The 16,385-nt window shown below is 33.9% G+C and overlaps 1 protein-coding gene across 6 annotated transcripts in view; it reads right to left on the minus strand.

Annotated features, from left to right (window-relative positions):
* RIMS1 (regulating synaptic membrane exocytosis 1) overlaps nucleotides 1-16,385 on the minus strand; it is a 291,558-nt gene that overhangs the window by 83,592 nt on the left and 191,581 nt on the right. For 3 of the 6 annotated variants that reach the window (XM_085217806.1, XM_085217810.1, XM_085217808.1), the window contains 3 exons: nucleotides 13,925-14,002; nucleotides 11,710-11,781; nucleotides 5,247-5,359 (listed from right to left, as the gene is read on the minus strand). In XM_085217806.1, the coding sequence (XP_085073932.1) occupies nucleotides 5,247-5,359; nucleotides 11,710-11,781; nucleotides 13,925-14,002 (263 nt within the window). The remainder of the gene's footprint in view (nucleotides 1-5,246; nucleotides 5,360-11,709; nucleotides 11,782-13,924; nucleotides 14,003-16,385) is intronic. The other 3 variants (XM_085217807.1, XM_085217811.1, XM_085217809.1) reach the window with 1 other exon arrangement.

Genomic DNA, 16,385 nt, shown 5'->3' on the forward strand with positions numbered 1-16,385 from the left:
CTAAAACAGTATTCTCACATCCAAATTTACGGACAACATAAAATCCTGAAATTGCTTTAAGTATCATTCTGACTTCTGAAAGACATCGCCCAGTTTTAGTTTCTGATGCCTTTTTCTGAAATACTGAGTATTACAAATTTATTTTCTGTTAACTGAAATCTGTAATACTCAATAACCACTCAACCATGGAAAACCGGTCTTTAAGGAAAACATTAAAGACTACGAGCCTTGACTTAATTTGCAAGAGTTAGCAATGCTGAGAGAAAATACTCTCCTAGTGATTAAAGATTCCACAAGCTGCCTCAAAATATGCAGTGTCACCTAAGAATTTCAAAATAAAACCAGAAATATGAAGACAAAACAAACAGTGCTAAAAGACTAAAATCTAAAATTGAAATCACTTCTTCTTCCAGTCAATGATGGATCTATAACAGGGTCTTAACTGCAAGCATTTGATCTCTTACCATCACTCGAGTCAGACTCTCTCTGCAGTTACATTTCATTTCACATACACATGAAACTGGTTTTTTCTTTTTTTTTTTTTAAGGATCTTAATTAAATATACAAAGATACTTCCAACTTAATCTGTTATTTCTCAACATGCTAATTTTCCATATGAAGTTATGATTCCTGTTTGCTAAAAGGAACACAGGATATTGAAACATTTCATTCGTGGATGTTGTGACTACCATTGAAGATTTGTACACATATTTTATGTATATATTATAGACACGAACTTCATAAAAGCAACTCCCATTCATTACCAACAGAGATTTCACTTTGACTTTCCTTCATGAAACAGCTACACACACACACACACACACACGCACTTCAACCTGCATATACAAGAGCTATGCAGCTTTTTCTGACATAAGCCAAGATACAGTAATAGCTAATGCTGGTCAGAGTTTCATTTTTCTAATGATCACTGCATAAGGCTTACTTCTGTAAATACTTGCCACTGGAAACATATAAACACTCTAATTCAGTTATGTTTATTGGTACTCCTTGTATGTAAATAGGCTGCTGATTATTGCAGTCCTTATTCCCATTACATGATTTTTGAAACATGAAACCACACCGTTGAAGCTAGGAAAGCGAAACCAAGCTGTGAAGCGTCAAACAGAAGCAGACACATGGAGAAAGACCTGCTTTTCTTGAATTAGCTCATTTTTATACTACAAACCATCACCACACATTTATCTTATTGGTTCAAAGATTTCAATAGTACACGACATGTTTTTTCTTCACTTGTTACATTTCCTAACAGTATCTACCATTGCTAAAGAGGAGTGTAAACAAGTCAAACAGAGCTTCAGGCTTTATTAGTAATTAACTGTTATGCAGAAGTGTAGAGACCCACCCTATTCAAGTGAAAATCACGATGAGATCTGGCAGTTGGTGTGAGATAAAATGGACTGAGTAAAGATCACAGAAATATACTTTATCCAAAAGTGCCATTTAAAAGTTGCAACTATACAACAGATTTGTTGTACAAACAGACAAAAAAGTCAGAGAAGAATTCCCACCCCTCTTAGCTTCCTTAAGTGATTTGCACAATTCTATTCAAACATGATGCAAATAAACATTGATGCAACTCTATTGCAATTTGGCAAAAGATAATATATGGAGAGCACAGAATTGTTGATATCACAGCTTAGAATTTTATTGCTTTAGTAACAAAATATCTCTGTATTATCAGATCATTATATAGAATTTTCAGTTAAAACAAAGAACGAGTAACGCTTCACTTGCAGCACAAGTTAAGGTAAATACTACTATATTGTGACTTTTAGAAAACACAAACAGACATGCCTAAATCAGACTTAACTTTCATACTCAAGCATTTCATGATCTTTAGTTGCATTAAAGAACCCAGTGTGGGAATTACTGCTAATGGGGTTGCAAAGAGAAACATATTGCCATGTCCTCTTTGAATGTCACAGTGATTAAAATAAAAATCATGTTCTCTAACAAACACAGGAGCCTACAGTCTTAACTGTAACTTCTTTAAAACATCTGTATGTATTGGCGTGGCGAAAAATCTAAGGTAGAACTCTTCTAAGAGAAAATAACCAACATGATTTCTAGTTTTTTCAAAACTAGGCAAAGTAGCTATCTCCTTAAGAACAGTCACCAAAGAGCTTGGTTTTATTGTTATTTGCATTGTTGTTTTTTTTGTGTGTGTACGTGTGTGTGTGAACAATTACGCTATTTTGAGGTTATTAGATTATCCTTTTACTGAACTTTTTCTTCTACTTTTTCTCCCCGTTCCTGATTGATAGTACACGCACCATATCTTTAACAGAATGGGGAAGATTAGTCTTCCTACAAGACTTTCTTCTCTTACAAAGTAGATCTACTGGGAAGAACCTACTGAATTAAGTCACAAGTTGACAGTTTATAATTCTAAAACCAAAGCAGTAACTAAGACAATATCACTTGATAGAAGCAAAGAAATAGCCATTATTTTTTAGTTCTAAATTTGATAATGAAAGATTTGATTTGATAATGAAAGAATGGAATGTCTAAGATTCACCGTTAGTCCTAAGAGAAGCCTTATTAGCATGTGTGTTATCATCTGTGACAGAAGACTGAGATAAAATATCACACTTTCTTGAGAAGAAAACCACAGCCACTCTTGCTTCTTTGTTAACTCTCATATTTCCCACAATGAGAATTTCAAAGAGTAAAAAAATTACTCGATTCCTGTATACTTCCTGAATATGTAAACAGTCAACAACAACAAAAAACAACAAAACAGTCTTGATATAAACTTATTCAATCTTTCTATAACAATTACTAAATATGATTTGCAAAACAGATATAGATTGATATGATCTATATTCAACCCTTCTGACATAACAAAATTATAGTGTAAGTGTAATGTAAGACAGCGCTTTACTACAAAAATGATACTTTACAGTACATCACACTGTATTTCCTTGAAATGCAGGATATCAACACTGATCACCAATAAAGAACTTTATTTTTAAATGAAGAAAATGCAAAGAATTTTTAAACATTACTTCCTGTAACATTTAAGATTGCACTGGATTTTGACATTTTCTGTACCCATGGTGACTGTGAACTTAAATCAAATTAAGTCATATTTCAGTTCAAAGTACAGTTAATGAAAATCTTTCTTGGACAAATATATTGAGATTCAACTGTAACTAGAGTCAACTCACTTCTAGTCACTCATCAAACTCTGATATTCATGCGGCTGGAATTAAAGAGATGAAACCAATAACAGAATTTGGTACCGAAAATCAGAGCAAATATTATTTCTTATAGCCTCACTGAAGCTACTCACCTAGAGAAGGTTAAGTTTATACACACTAATATATTTATATCAGATGATACTATCAAAACATTTAAAAATATTTTATAAAATCTATTAAATTGCCTGACCAAATTAAATCTCAGCCTGACCAGTGTGTAAAACATGGCCAATATCAGAAAATCTTCCTTTCAAATGGATAAGCTAATCAGACAAAATCAAAATACTACATAAAGAAGAAAATCTCTTCAGCCTTCAATTCCACTGCCATATTGATATTGGTGGTATATGATATATAACAAAGTAAATAACCTATTTGTTTATTTTCTACACATGGCGCAAGCATATGAACGACAAATACAAATAAGAGTTCAGTGAAACAGCATTGTGTTACAGATATTCATGGCACTGACAGCTTTTAAAACCAACAGCAGCTTTTGCCTTCTGTTTAAAGTTCATTTTTCTTTGCTTTTCTGCATACAACCCTATACAACTTCTTCTCTACTTAGTTTCACAACATGTTCTACATTCATTTCCAAAGTTTTTAACAAAACATTAACTAGCATTTTATTCCCAACACACTAGTTACCAGGAACAGCCAAAAGATAACAGGTGACTACCCACAGGAAAGCCAAAATAAATTAAAAGCTGAATTGTCATTGTATATTGTACCAAGTTCTGAAATTGCAGATGAAGCATGAAAGAAATTTGAAATGCACCTTTCATTACACTTTCCTAAAAAGCTGTCACTTACTAGTATGTAGAAATAGAAATTGTATATGAATATTGAAACTTGGTTATAATCAAGACAGTCCTTAGTTCACTATGAAACACCATGAAAAGTCTCAAAGTAAACTTTTAAATGAAAAAAAACTATTTGTATTAGTATTTTAATCATTCAGAATAAACACATGTATAAAACAAGAACACATTTAAATGTATGTTAATTGAAGGCGTACTATGTCATCACAGTTCAGTCTAATAAAATTAATGCAAACTATGTTAACGTGAGTGACTGTACATCATACAAAAAAAATACAGCAATCTAACATGATTAAAAGGTCATAGTCAGCACTATTACCTACTTAAGAAAAAGATCTGCCATCTTCAGTAAGGCACAATAAGGCTCAATAAGGCACAACATATAATCATCTGAAGCATTTCTTTCATTTTCACACAGAAGAAAACCTTTAGTTGTTGCTTGTTAATGAGAAAAATGGGCTTTTAAACACAAAAGAAAACCTGAATGCACACATACTACCTACTGTGAAATTATAACTAACTTTATGGCCATTTGATTTTACTGTAATAGTTCAAGCTGTGTGTGTAATACGATGCTAGAAAAGGCAGCAGCAATATTTATACCTATTTGATGTTAGTTTGTAAAAACCATCTTCCACAGCCACTAAGTTTTCATTGTTATTTTCAAAAAAGAGCAGCACTCTTTGCCCGATCAATTTATTCTTAATAATGCAAGAGCTGATGAACTGTGCCTTTATATTTCTTGCACTGATTGTTTTAATTCTTCAATCACTGAACCTGTCCCACCCCATAAGGAATTTTTCATATTGTGATTTTTGTTTGTGATTAGTCTATGTAAACAATACACAACAATTAATATAAACCATAAAATAAGAAATGAATAACACTGTCAAAATATTTGCTCCAGATTTCTTTGGTTGAATACAAACTAGATGTGTCCATGGAAACTACCATGACTCTAACAGAAATTTTAAAGCAGACAAATATAAAAGGCTACTAGAAAATTAAGGCAGTTAAACCGTGTATAATAATCCACCACTCAAAATCTATTAGACTTTCCAGACTACAAATATGCTTTCATTCTCTTCTATTTGGCAGAGTTATAGCTTTTAACACGTAGCTGTGAAAGCAGAATTTAAGTAAAGCAAAGAAAAGTAAGAAGGCAAAGAGTTAGAGCCATCATAAGCTCATTATTTGATACCTTGCTCTATACTGCCACTTCTTACTGGAACTTGCGGTAGCTGTCTTCCCCTGCGACTGCTGAAGGATGTGTCTGCAGGAGGAGACTGGGTGGGACTTCCTTGTTGATGTATTCTGCAGACGAAATGAAGATAAAACAAAATAACCCAAAGGAAGAGAATTTATATATTCTTATTTTCAGATACAAATAAAATTGCAAATAGAGAAGATGAGTTCGAAAAAAACTGCATTTGATGTATGCTATATGCATGTATTCAGGATTGGACAACTTCTATGGCTTCACGTTTAGCTTTTCTAACTGCCTTCCATCTAAGGAGAAAAATTCTCTATCCTTCTGGTTTACGGTGTTTTGAGAAAGTACTAGTCAAAAAACACTGAACTAAAAGCAGTTTTCTAAAAATCATTTATGATTACTGTTCTCCTGTACTGGTACAAAGACAACACAATATGTCACCTTTATATTTCATTGACTTTCATGTTCCCTTCATGATGACGCCCTATTGCACAAGATCACAGAACTAGACAGCAAATTTTTAATGCCATGGCATAATGGGTTATTTTTCCTTGAACTTAAACAAGGAAAAGCATCTTTAAAAGTGTGTGTGTGTGTGTGTGTGTGTGTGTGTGTGTGTGTGTGTGTGTGTGTGTGTGTATGCTCACAGTACGAACTGGAAAGTGAACAGAACAATGTATAAGATTTTCAGTATTCTTAGTTAAGCAAATATTGTAATCCCCTTGACTTTGGCTGAATTCTAGCTACCACTATTTCAGAGTACTTTGGCTACTTGACTTCTTACACACACATACAGCACCTTTAACATAGTGGGCACTTTTAGAATGCTTGTAAGTTTGCATTAGTAATAGGCCAATGGTAATGACTAGAGAAAAAGCTTAAGGAAGTAAAACAAAGGTGAGAAGGAGATTGCTGAGAGGGACAGTTTGTTAATTAAGCATCCTTGTCAGCTACAGTAATATACTAACTACTGCAGAAAAGCACTGTTTATCTACTGTGCTAAGGGGCAAGTAGATAACTTGCAGTTTTAAGTAACGCACTTGTACAAGTTCAAAATAATTTTAGCTTTCACACTACATAGATCAACTGACTTTCTTTAAGACTGAGATTTAGCAGTCAGAAAAGGATGTGATTTCCTGCAGTGTTGAAGCAAAATACTTAAGTAATTTTCAGATGGATACACAACAAAACACAACAATGGAAGGACAAAACACAGCCGATTTTTTACTCTTACATTGCATAACTATTTAAGATCAACAGAAGAAGTCCCATCTAGATGGTGAAGATAGGCAGCATAAAGGATATGGGGAAGTGTAAATACCATGAAGAGAGGATAATCTATAGTGCCAGGATGAGTGAACGCGCCACGTATGCTCAGGAAAGTACAATACCACACTGACACCTGGGAGGCAGAACATGAAAGCTGAACTGGACATATAATAGCAACCTTGTCAGAAGTGGAGAAGGTGGAGCCGAGCCTCCGGGCGCAAGGTGATGTACAGAGCATAAGGCTCTGACACTAGAGTGCTCACTCGACCTGGAGCGAGCGTGATGTTTTCCCCTAATGACTGGCTGTTCAGTCGTTCGTGGGGCTGGAAGTCCCCTTCTAGAAAGACATGGTAGCAGACCCCTAAAACATCAGGGCCAAAAAGAAACTGTTCAGTTGTTAGCTCCAGGCACACCTTCCCATGCCCCCCTCCACCAAAGAATGTTACAAACATTGGCAGCAGGGCCAGGATGGGCATTTCAGATCCAAGTTATTAATTCAGATTATAAATCCATTTCCAAAAGAATAAACTACAGTACACTCACTGCTGCAGATACACATCACTCTACTTATGGAACTGCTGAGCACTGAATACAGTAGACCATTGGCCAAAACCCTAGCTGCATCTCAAACAGCAAAGGCAAGCTAATAACATGTATGAGATAAAAAGGGCTAGCACAGAGTAGGTTATAAATACCTAGTTTTAACATAGTGCATTTCTGTTTTCAAAACATACCTTCTGTCTTTATCAAAAATACTAACTGGGTTCCAATTAATGTCCCAAAGAAGGACAATTGGTAATTGCACACATAGATCATTCTCTTAGGAGTCTGAAGCAAGGAATCTATTTAAGTAACTTTCTGCAGCAGAAACCAACACAAATATACAGTTCTGAAGGAACTCTGATGAAAACATCACTAAGATATGCAGCAAAATGATTAATCATGTTAGTGTAATTAGCAGCATAATTATTAGTAATTTGATAATTATGTATTTTGCAAGTATTAGACAACCTAGAACATCTCAGGTTTGGAGAGTGACTAAGTAAATTTCCAGCTGTGCCTTTTTACTAGTTCTGGGTTTTCTGGCAATGCAGCTTTTTGTAATGATAATATTGTATCCGTTATTCCACAAATTTCCATAAAGCCATTCATGATATCTTTTCCTTGTGAATTTCTATTTCCTAATTTTTCCAGATTTATGAACTGTCCCTGCACACACATAGCACATCTTTCTCAGAAATTACAATCAAAATAACCAGGGGATTGTCTAGTTTGTAATGTAAAGCTACCACACGCTTACAAATTATCCTTAATAATAACAATAAATAAATTAATAATAAAAAAAGATTGCATTTGAAATAACATTTACGGAGATGCCTACCAAGAATAAAGGTTTCGTTTCAGGACCAACCAATGACAACTTATGTGGAAGTCCTGCCACAGTGCTACAGAAATAGGATTCGGTTCCTTTTGCTATATCTTTCTCTTAAACCCTGACACTTTCTTAACTCCTGATTTGTTCTGGCAATAACAGCAACATTCTTACAGGGACTGACCCCCTGATTCTACAAGATGCTCAAGATGATGGTGATGAGCTGAGATCTGAAAATGCCTGTTCAGTCTCAAATGTAAATATAATCCATGCCAGTCTAGAAGAAAGATCACTTGCAGAAATGAAGAAGTCTACAATACCTGATTTGGAGAATGAGACAAAGAGGAACAAGGATGGGAGACAAAAGCTGGTGTGTGACTGAGGAAATGAGAGGGAAGTTAAGAAGTATAGAGAGGATGGAATTAAGGAGAGAAAATTTGAGAGAGAAATGACTCCTTATGATAAATGACATTACAGCAAAAGTATGTTGGTATCTTGTTGCTTGGTATCACTGCTTCTTCCAGAGGAAGGTAACATGACCAACTGTAACTCAATTGGCCATTGACCACAGGGGCATTCAACAAGTTCCACATCTACCTTCCCACAAGGAAAATCAAGCTTCCTTCTCTTCAGACTGATATTTCAGTGACATAAATAAAAATAAACAGATAAATAAATCACAACAAAAGCACATGCTGGCACACGTGGAACTATGAAAAACTAAAACTGAGAGTGCAGTAGCAATCTAACACACCTGTGGTACAGGGTCCTACATAATTCATAGCAACTACAGTTAACAACTGTATCATATGTTTATGCAGCCTCAAATTTAGTATTTTGGGGGTAAGAAATTAGGGATGGAAGAATACACTTCAGAACTGTGATGAATTGTTTTCACCCACTTTTTTTTTTGTAGTCACATTCATACAAGCATAAAATTATCTTCTATTTTCACAGGAGTTTAACTGCTTCAGAAAATACTGAGTCTCATCTTCAGGCTTATCTCACTGAACCATTTAGGGAACTGTTAAAACACCCGTAAATTTTTGGGATGGATTTATTTTTTTCCCCCTCTTATGCTGATTTCCTAAAATATCACAGTACTTAAGCATGTGATCTTACAGATCATGTTGAGGGGTTTTAGAGAGAATCTGATAGCATGCTGATATCTTATTCTCCGTGAATACCTGAGCTACTTGTAGATAATGTCAGTAAATTGCAAAATAAAAGCTAGACCAAGATAGAAATGGATAGTAGAAGAATTACTATGGAGTCATATTTGCCATTTGACAAGCAAATTACTTGCCTGTTATCAAAATCTTCTGGCACTGGTGTAGTGTTAACAATATGATGTAATGCTAAACTACAGCACTTCAATTTGTTTGGAACTTTGCATGTCACTTCTAATAGTAGTTAATCATTTTATGGAAAACAGAAACCTACACCATGTGCTGTGAAGGATTTAAAGAAAAAAACATAATTCAACATTTCCTTACACTCCTTTGTTACCTGTGTTCACTGTTCTTAAAATTGCTAGAGCTTACTTTTCTATTGTGGAAAACAAAAAAGGAGCTATGGTGACTGACACTTTTGGAAACTTGCTTCACTTAAGGAAAAAAAAGATTTTTTTTTCTTAATTTCCCTATTCGTCTGTGAAATAGTTATTTTAGGTTGTCTTAAAAACAAACAAAAAACCAATCATCACTTATCTCTTGATAATGACTACATTAAGTTATGCATTACCTCATAACTAATCAATGCAAAATGGGAAAAGAATTTATCTCAGCACAGCAAGTATGAATTCATTAAATTCCATATAAATTCTGTAAATATAGACACTGTAGCAACATTTCAGCATTATCTCCAGACTTGCTCTTTCCCACATACCTGAATATATCCTCAAACGTATGTTATAACTTGCATAAAAACTGTAAAAAGCTTTAAAATATCCAGGAAAAAAAATCTCAAAATTTCAGACCTAGGCTGGTCATTTTAATTAGAAAAACACATTGCTCATGCCTCTAAAAACAATTTTCATAAATGTAACTACACACTTAGAGGTGAATACATTAACAGCACATGACTTTACCTCATACCTTGTATGGCTGGTGTGGATTATAATCTTGAAACCGAATTTCAGATATTTTTTCTGATAGGAACTGATTTGCAGGAACTGTTCTTACCAGCCATACAATGAGATTATTTAAAAAAAAAAACATGGGATTTAACGAAGTATGTATTTTATGATCTTGACATCTGTGGAAGGAAGATGCACTCAGCTCAGATGCTAAAATACCAGGTTTGAAATGTGAATGTACATCCAGACAGATACATTAATCCCTCCAACCTCATATGTCGTGGGATTTCCTTTTATCTGGCACTTTCTTCACTCTGTTTACACTGTTCTTCTTTAGAATCTCTTACATTTCATTTTCCTTCCCCATCCTTTATGTTCCCATGTCCTTTTAATGCTTATGTTTCCATATTTTCCACCCCATTCACTTTATATCCAACTCTCATCTTTTCTTCTTTCTCAGCCTCTTGCCAAGGTTCTTAAAACCATTCAGCCTGCATGATTACCAACAACTGAGACCACCTCAGTCTTAGTCCCAGGAGCTCCCCTTAGTTTTCAGAAGTTAAAAATAGGGAAAAATATGGATGTAATGAACTCAAAAGGCAAAACTGTTGCTGTTTTAAAGGCAGCAAGGACCTCAGCCATAACTCCGGTGAAATGCCTGGTCTAAATGGAAATAAACTGCTACTGGGACAGCAGAAGCCTCAAAACCAAAATAATAGTAATCCAGTCCTTGAAGCAGTAAAATAAAATAAAAGCTCTGAACATTTTTCTAGATAATGTGTATTTGGTTTGAAAATAAAACGTGTCTTTGTTATTCATGGAAGTTTTTCAATCCTCACAATGTAAACTGATGAGCCCCTCTGCTCATCAAGAAAACACAAATCTTCTGGAAAAGGCAGGATATCAGTCCTCCTCACTGCTCTTAGCTCAGCCAACACACAGGCTTAACCAGATTTTAATAGAATGAAATTTTTACACTCAATTTTTACACTTGTGATTAAGCATTTATCCTTATTTCTTTCATTCATTCTTAAGAATTTGAGTACATAAGCATTTGCTACTATAGTGTAAAAGCTGAAAGTTACAATAATAACGCATGCACAAGAAAATTCAGTGGAAGCAGAAGGTAAAGTATCAGTGTTCATATTAACTTTACGTAATGATAGCTCACAGAATTTTTCAACATATTTTTATATAGAATTTAACATTTTTATATTAGAATGTGAAATTGCTAGCTTGGAATATAGGAGTGCGATTTCAGCGTAGCTCTTTCTTCATCATTTGATCAGATACCTCTTGAATTATTAGTCTTCTCATGTATTCATCATTACAGTTATTATTTTAACATAGACAATTTTTTTGAAAAACATATATGGTAAAACATAGAAAAGGGTTAGTATCATACTAATGAAATATGCTATGCATTTCCAAATTTCATCTTACAGAGATCAAGACGGTGGGAACAGGTCTCATACTTTGGCTTACTAAATGTATGACTGCTAGTCTTTACCTCCCAATTAATCTGCAATGATGGAGACTGCCAGAAAAACTGTATTGCATTGACAACACTACAAGCAGTGATAATAATATGGATGCTATAAATAACGCTGTAAATTATGGCAACAGGGCTTATGGCATTGTTATGCATATTCTGCTTCAAAAGTAGTATTAGATGTATATTACAAACACTGCAATCAGTTTGATCATAAGAGACGTTTACTCAGCAATCCTACCTTTCCGTTTCAGCTGCGGAGCCTTTCCTAGTTTGTTTTTGGCTGCTGTATCTTTCCACTTTTCTGGACTGCCTGTGGAAGGACAAGTCAGAAAAGAAATAAACAGAAGAAAAAAGTACAAAATTATGAAGATCTTATATTTATTAATATATCGTTAAAGTAATAACAGGAATGGCTGACAGATGAAAAAGCGACAGCGATCTTCATGAACAGGTTGGTGAACTTGGGGATTAAAACAAATGGCCCTGATTAGCTTTGACTGAGGCTGATGGTGTGAAGTTTAAGAGGTACCAAAACAAGGAGACGACATTAATCCTGCCTGGACGTGCCACTAGCTCCCATTTCAATCATGTCTGATTAGATACAATGCTTCTCCTAGGTCTTTTAGTGCTCTCTTGATAGCACTATAACAAAAGCAGAGTAACAGTAGGAAGAAAAAATGTTACAGAAAGGACCAATAATATTCAAACAGAAACTTTTAAAATTGCTTTTAAATCTGTATTTCAAAACCAAAACAAATAATGCATCATTTCAGATTCAAATAACTCTGTAATTTGATGTATACTGTATTGATAAAAACTTGGCTTTTCAAAAATTTCATTCTATTAAAAATTGTTAAAAGATTATGAGAAACAGTTTGAAACAATTCTGCTTTTTTTTTTCTAATTAATGGAAATATATTAGAAGCTATTTATTTATTAGATTATGAAAAGAGTGACAAGTCTCATGTTTCAAAATTTCTATTATTACCCAAAGTAATGAGAACATTTAAAAAATTAGGATTTATAATTTTAACTTTAAACCTCTGATAATCACGAACACTTAGTTTTTAGGGGAACAAAAGTGCGTACAGTATTTCAGGAGTGGATAAAGAACGGGAGTGATGATTATTCATTGTTGAATAATGTAAAGTACCAACCCTTGCGCATCACACAGAAAAGACAATGAAGAAATACGTAAGAAACTTGCAGTGATATAATCAACTTCTACACTAAGGATTACTGTGGGCAAAACAAACAAACAAATAAATAAATAATTATAGTAATGAATAAAGATTTGAAAGATTTCATTTTAAACCTCAGTGGTTATACAAAGAGTAACCCAATGACTGAACTGGAAGATACCCAAACAGCTGTAGCATCAGCTTATATTCAAAGAATATAATCACAGTGTATTTTTACTGCAATATTTGATCAGCATTACAGCGTGACATAGTCTCAGTCACGAAAAAGGAAAAAATGCAGAAATATATAATGTGCGTTTTCTTACACGTTTGTGATTTTTTTTTTTTTTAATGAGCAGAGGTATGTATGAATACCCAATGCCTTCCAGTTTTCAAAATAACATTTTCTTACAAAAAATAATCTCTTGGAATAAAAATTTAAATCTCCTTTATCACCAAACTGATTTTTCCAGATTTATTTTCTGGAATTTATTCCCATTCGTTATTTATGCTTTTGCCAGGTCTAACACAAGGTAGATACACAAGGAAACACATATGAAATACATATAGCTTCAATTAAAACCTAAGGTGACCAAAGTATTTGAATGTATGGGTAGATCCACAGAATGCAGCATGATCTTTCAAATGATGCCAGCCTTTTTATTTTCTGTTTGGTTTATTAGGGGTTTTATTTTCCCCTTATTTCTTTATGTCACTCACCAACACTGTGGCATTACATACAATGAAGAAAAATAGTACATAGTGACTACTCTTTGTAGCATCAAAAAAGCAGAAAATGTAATATACAGTGCCAGTGAACTGAACAGACTTCTTTCTCTGCTCTATGTGCTGTTACTGTGAGCAGCAGGCATTAAAAGTATGATTAAGATCACAGTTTTCTCTGTTTCTTTCCTCTTGCTGAGATGATGCTGTGTGCATTCTGCACAGCTCAACAGCATACTACAGCATTCACAGTCCTACATGGACACTGCAGGCAGGCGTCCTTTCATGCCCATATCAAATGTACAAAGAGTGCATAGGGGATAAAAAAGATGTTCATGCCATATCTGAATTTACCTTTACAATGTACTTTATAGGGAATTAAATACTATCTATGGACAATACATGCATACCATGTACTTCTACATAAAAAGAGAAAAAAAAACAACCCTAGCTATTTAAAAGTTTTATGCAGGGCATATAAAGATACTCATAGTGTGTAACTATAGCCAATACCTCATTTACTTGAACTATGATTTGAGTAAAGGATACCTCTGTGCTGCTCCAGGTTTAGCACTTAGGTGGTCTATACTGTCCTGTTTTGGAATGCAAGACTCCAGCGTCCTTGTTCTTCACAAAATTTGGAAACATGGATGTAAATTTGGACAGAATGAGCAGAAACAGAGAGATGGTCACATGCAGTGAAGGTGAAGACATGCAATCACATTTATAAACCAGAAGCATTAAGGCACAATCTGCTGTGTAAGTCTTATTTCTCATTTCCCCTTCTGTTGACTTAGTCCATACACTTTAAAAGAACGTTAAAATTTTGAAATATTAATAAAAAACTAAGACGCAAAAAGGATGAAAGCCACAATTTTAAATTTTAAACAAAGTCTTCATGCTCTACGCAATGAACAGCAGCACTGTAGCTTAACAGTTGCAATTATCCTTCCTAAGAAAAAAAAGACAGTATGGTTCATTAAACTGATGTGTAAACCTATACGCAACATCTTTCCCTTACATTGAAAAATTTTCCAATTTTCCTGAAAATGCAAGCAAATTTCATACTTTTTAATATTTTATTGCCAACAGTTCTGCTACGGTAATCATTAACAGTAACAGTTCAATAGTAAAGGCAGAACAACTTAGTAATTTAAAATACAATTCAAATCATGTATGGAATATTTTTTAATTTCTAGACTAGGTTCATTTCTGTTGAAGTCATTTAAGAACATCAGAATTTGCTCATAGCTATCAGCTTGGCACAGATGTTATTAGCATCTTGATTTATTGTTAGCTTGCAATGGAATATATCACATAGACTATTTTCTTTTGCTCAGTAAGATATATCAACGTAAGATTTTTTTCAAATATCAGTCTTAGCTCTCAGAAAGTAAACAACAAAATTTGCAGTATATTAATAATCTACAGTACAAATTAAATCTGCATCCATACTTTCAGTGTAGTGAGCAAATGCTAAAATTTCTCTTAAGGTTCTAAATGCAACAAATTTCATACCAAACCAGTAAGTCATTATTACATACACAGACAAGCACAATATATATTATAAATACAGACAAGCTATTCACAGTTCATGTACAAGACACATGCTTCAAGTTGCTTATTGCTATTAAGTATAACATAATCCACAGAGATAAATGAAAGAATATTGCTATCAAAACTAAAAATTAGTATTCCCAATGTGACAAAAAAACATTTCTATTTTTAAAAAAGGCCTTAAGACATCAAGAATGTCACATTAAATACTTCCTGATTTTTCCTGAGATTTCTGAAATGCTAAATCTACACATTATGTGAACAGGGAAGTCACTACTCTGAAGGCTTGGCAGCTCCTCACTCATTCCTAGCACTTCAGTTCATGTCTTTCTAAACTGCCCCCCTGATTCAAATTACACAGTGTTGCTGAAAGGACAGGAAAGAATCATTCCAGTCAAATTAGCCTGCCACTGGCAGTATGTAGCACACCTTAAGTTCTCATGGCTGTACTAGAACACCACTTTGCTCAGCAGCTGCTAAAGATGGCAATTAGACAAGAACTTTACACATGCATGACCACTAAAAGCAATTTCTCATGAACTGAAAGTACCCAAAAAATATTTTTAAAAGGTCTATTTTATCTAGCCTTGGTTACATACTTAATTTATACCAAGACATCCCAAAAATAACAGAGTAAGTAAAATGCCCACCTAGTGTTCACTTTCCATTCTTCTTGTTTCTAGCGCTACTTATGCTTTCACAGTTTCACAGTTCACCAATTATCAGAACATCTTTCACTCTAGAGAGAATTTCTAATTCTAATTTCTAATATATAAAAAAACAACAAAACAAAATATCTTAAAAATAAAGCTGCCAAATTCAACCCAAAAGTTATTCTTTAAAATGTCAAGAAAAATGCAATACTAACCAAACACTTGTTAATTCTTAACACTGAAGTAAAGTGTAACACATCTTCATCTTTTCAAGGTTTATCAAGGAGTCATTTTTTCCAATATGGAAAGTGATTTTCAGAATAACAATAACCATGCCAAGACCTTTACTAAAATGTATATTATGAATAATGATCAATAAATATCATGCTGCAAAAACTGAATTGGAATGATCAAAATTGGAAATCATGTGCAAGTCCTAGGATTAAGAAATATACTCGGGAATAGATCTTGATTGCATTTTATATGCAAATTGGGCCAATTTGTAAGAATTCTGGAATGTACTCAAGTGAAGTGTAAGATGACATCTGTCGAAGTCAATTAATCTGTGAAAATATGATCTGAAAGTGGTGATAAGTAATTGTTAGTCGTCCCTGTTGATCCATCAGATACTCAACACCCATAGTATCAGCAGTCAATTTAATAAAAACACACCTTAAAACCAAAAAGTGTAAGAACTGAATAGTCCTGGCCAACTGACAAATAAAGGTGAGAAAATAATCAAAATGAATGCAAATTCAAAAAATAGAAAATTTCTACAATGATAAAGCATTCCACGCTGA

Source organism: Meleagris gallopavo, chromosome 2 (assembly GCF_905368555.1).
Source record: "Meleagris gallopavo chromosome 2, MGAL_WU_HG_1.1, whole genome shotgun sequence".
Taxonomy (NCBI): domain Eukaryota; kingdom Metazoa; phylum Chordata; class Aves; order Galliformes; family Phasianidae; genus Meleagris; species Meleagris gallopavo.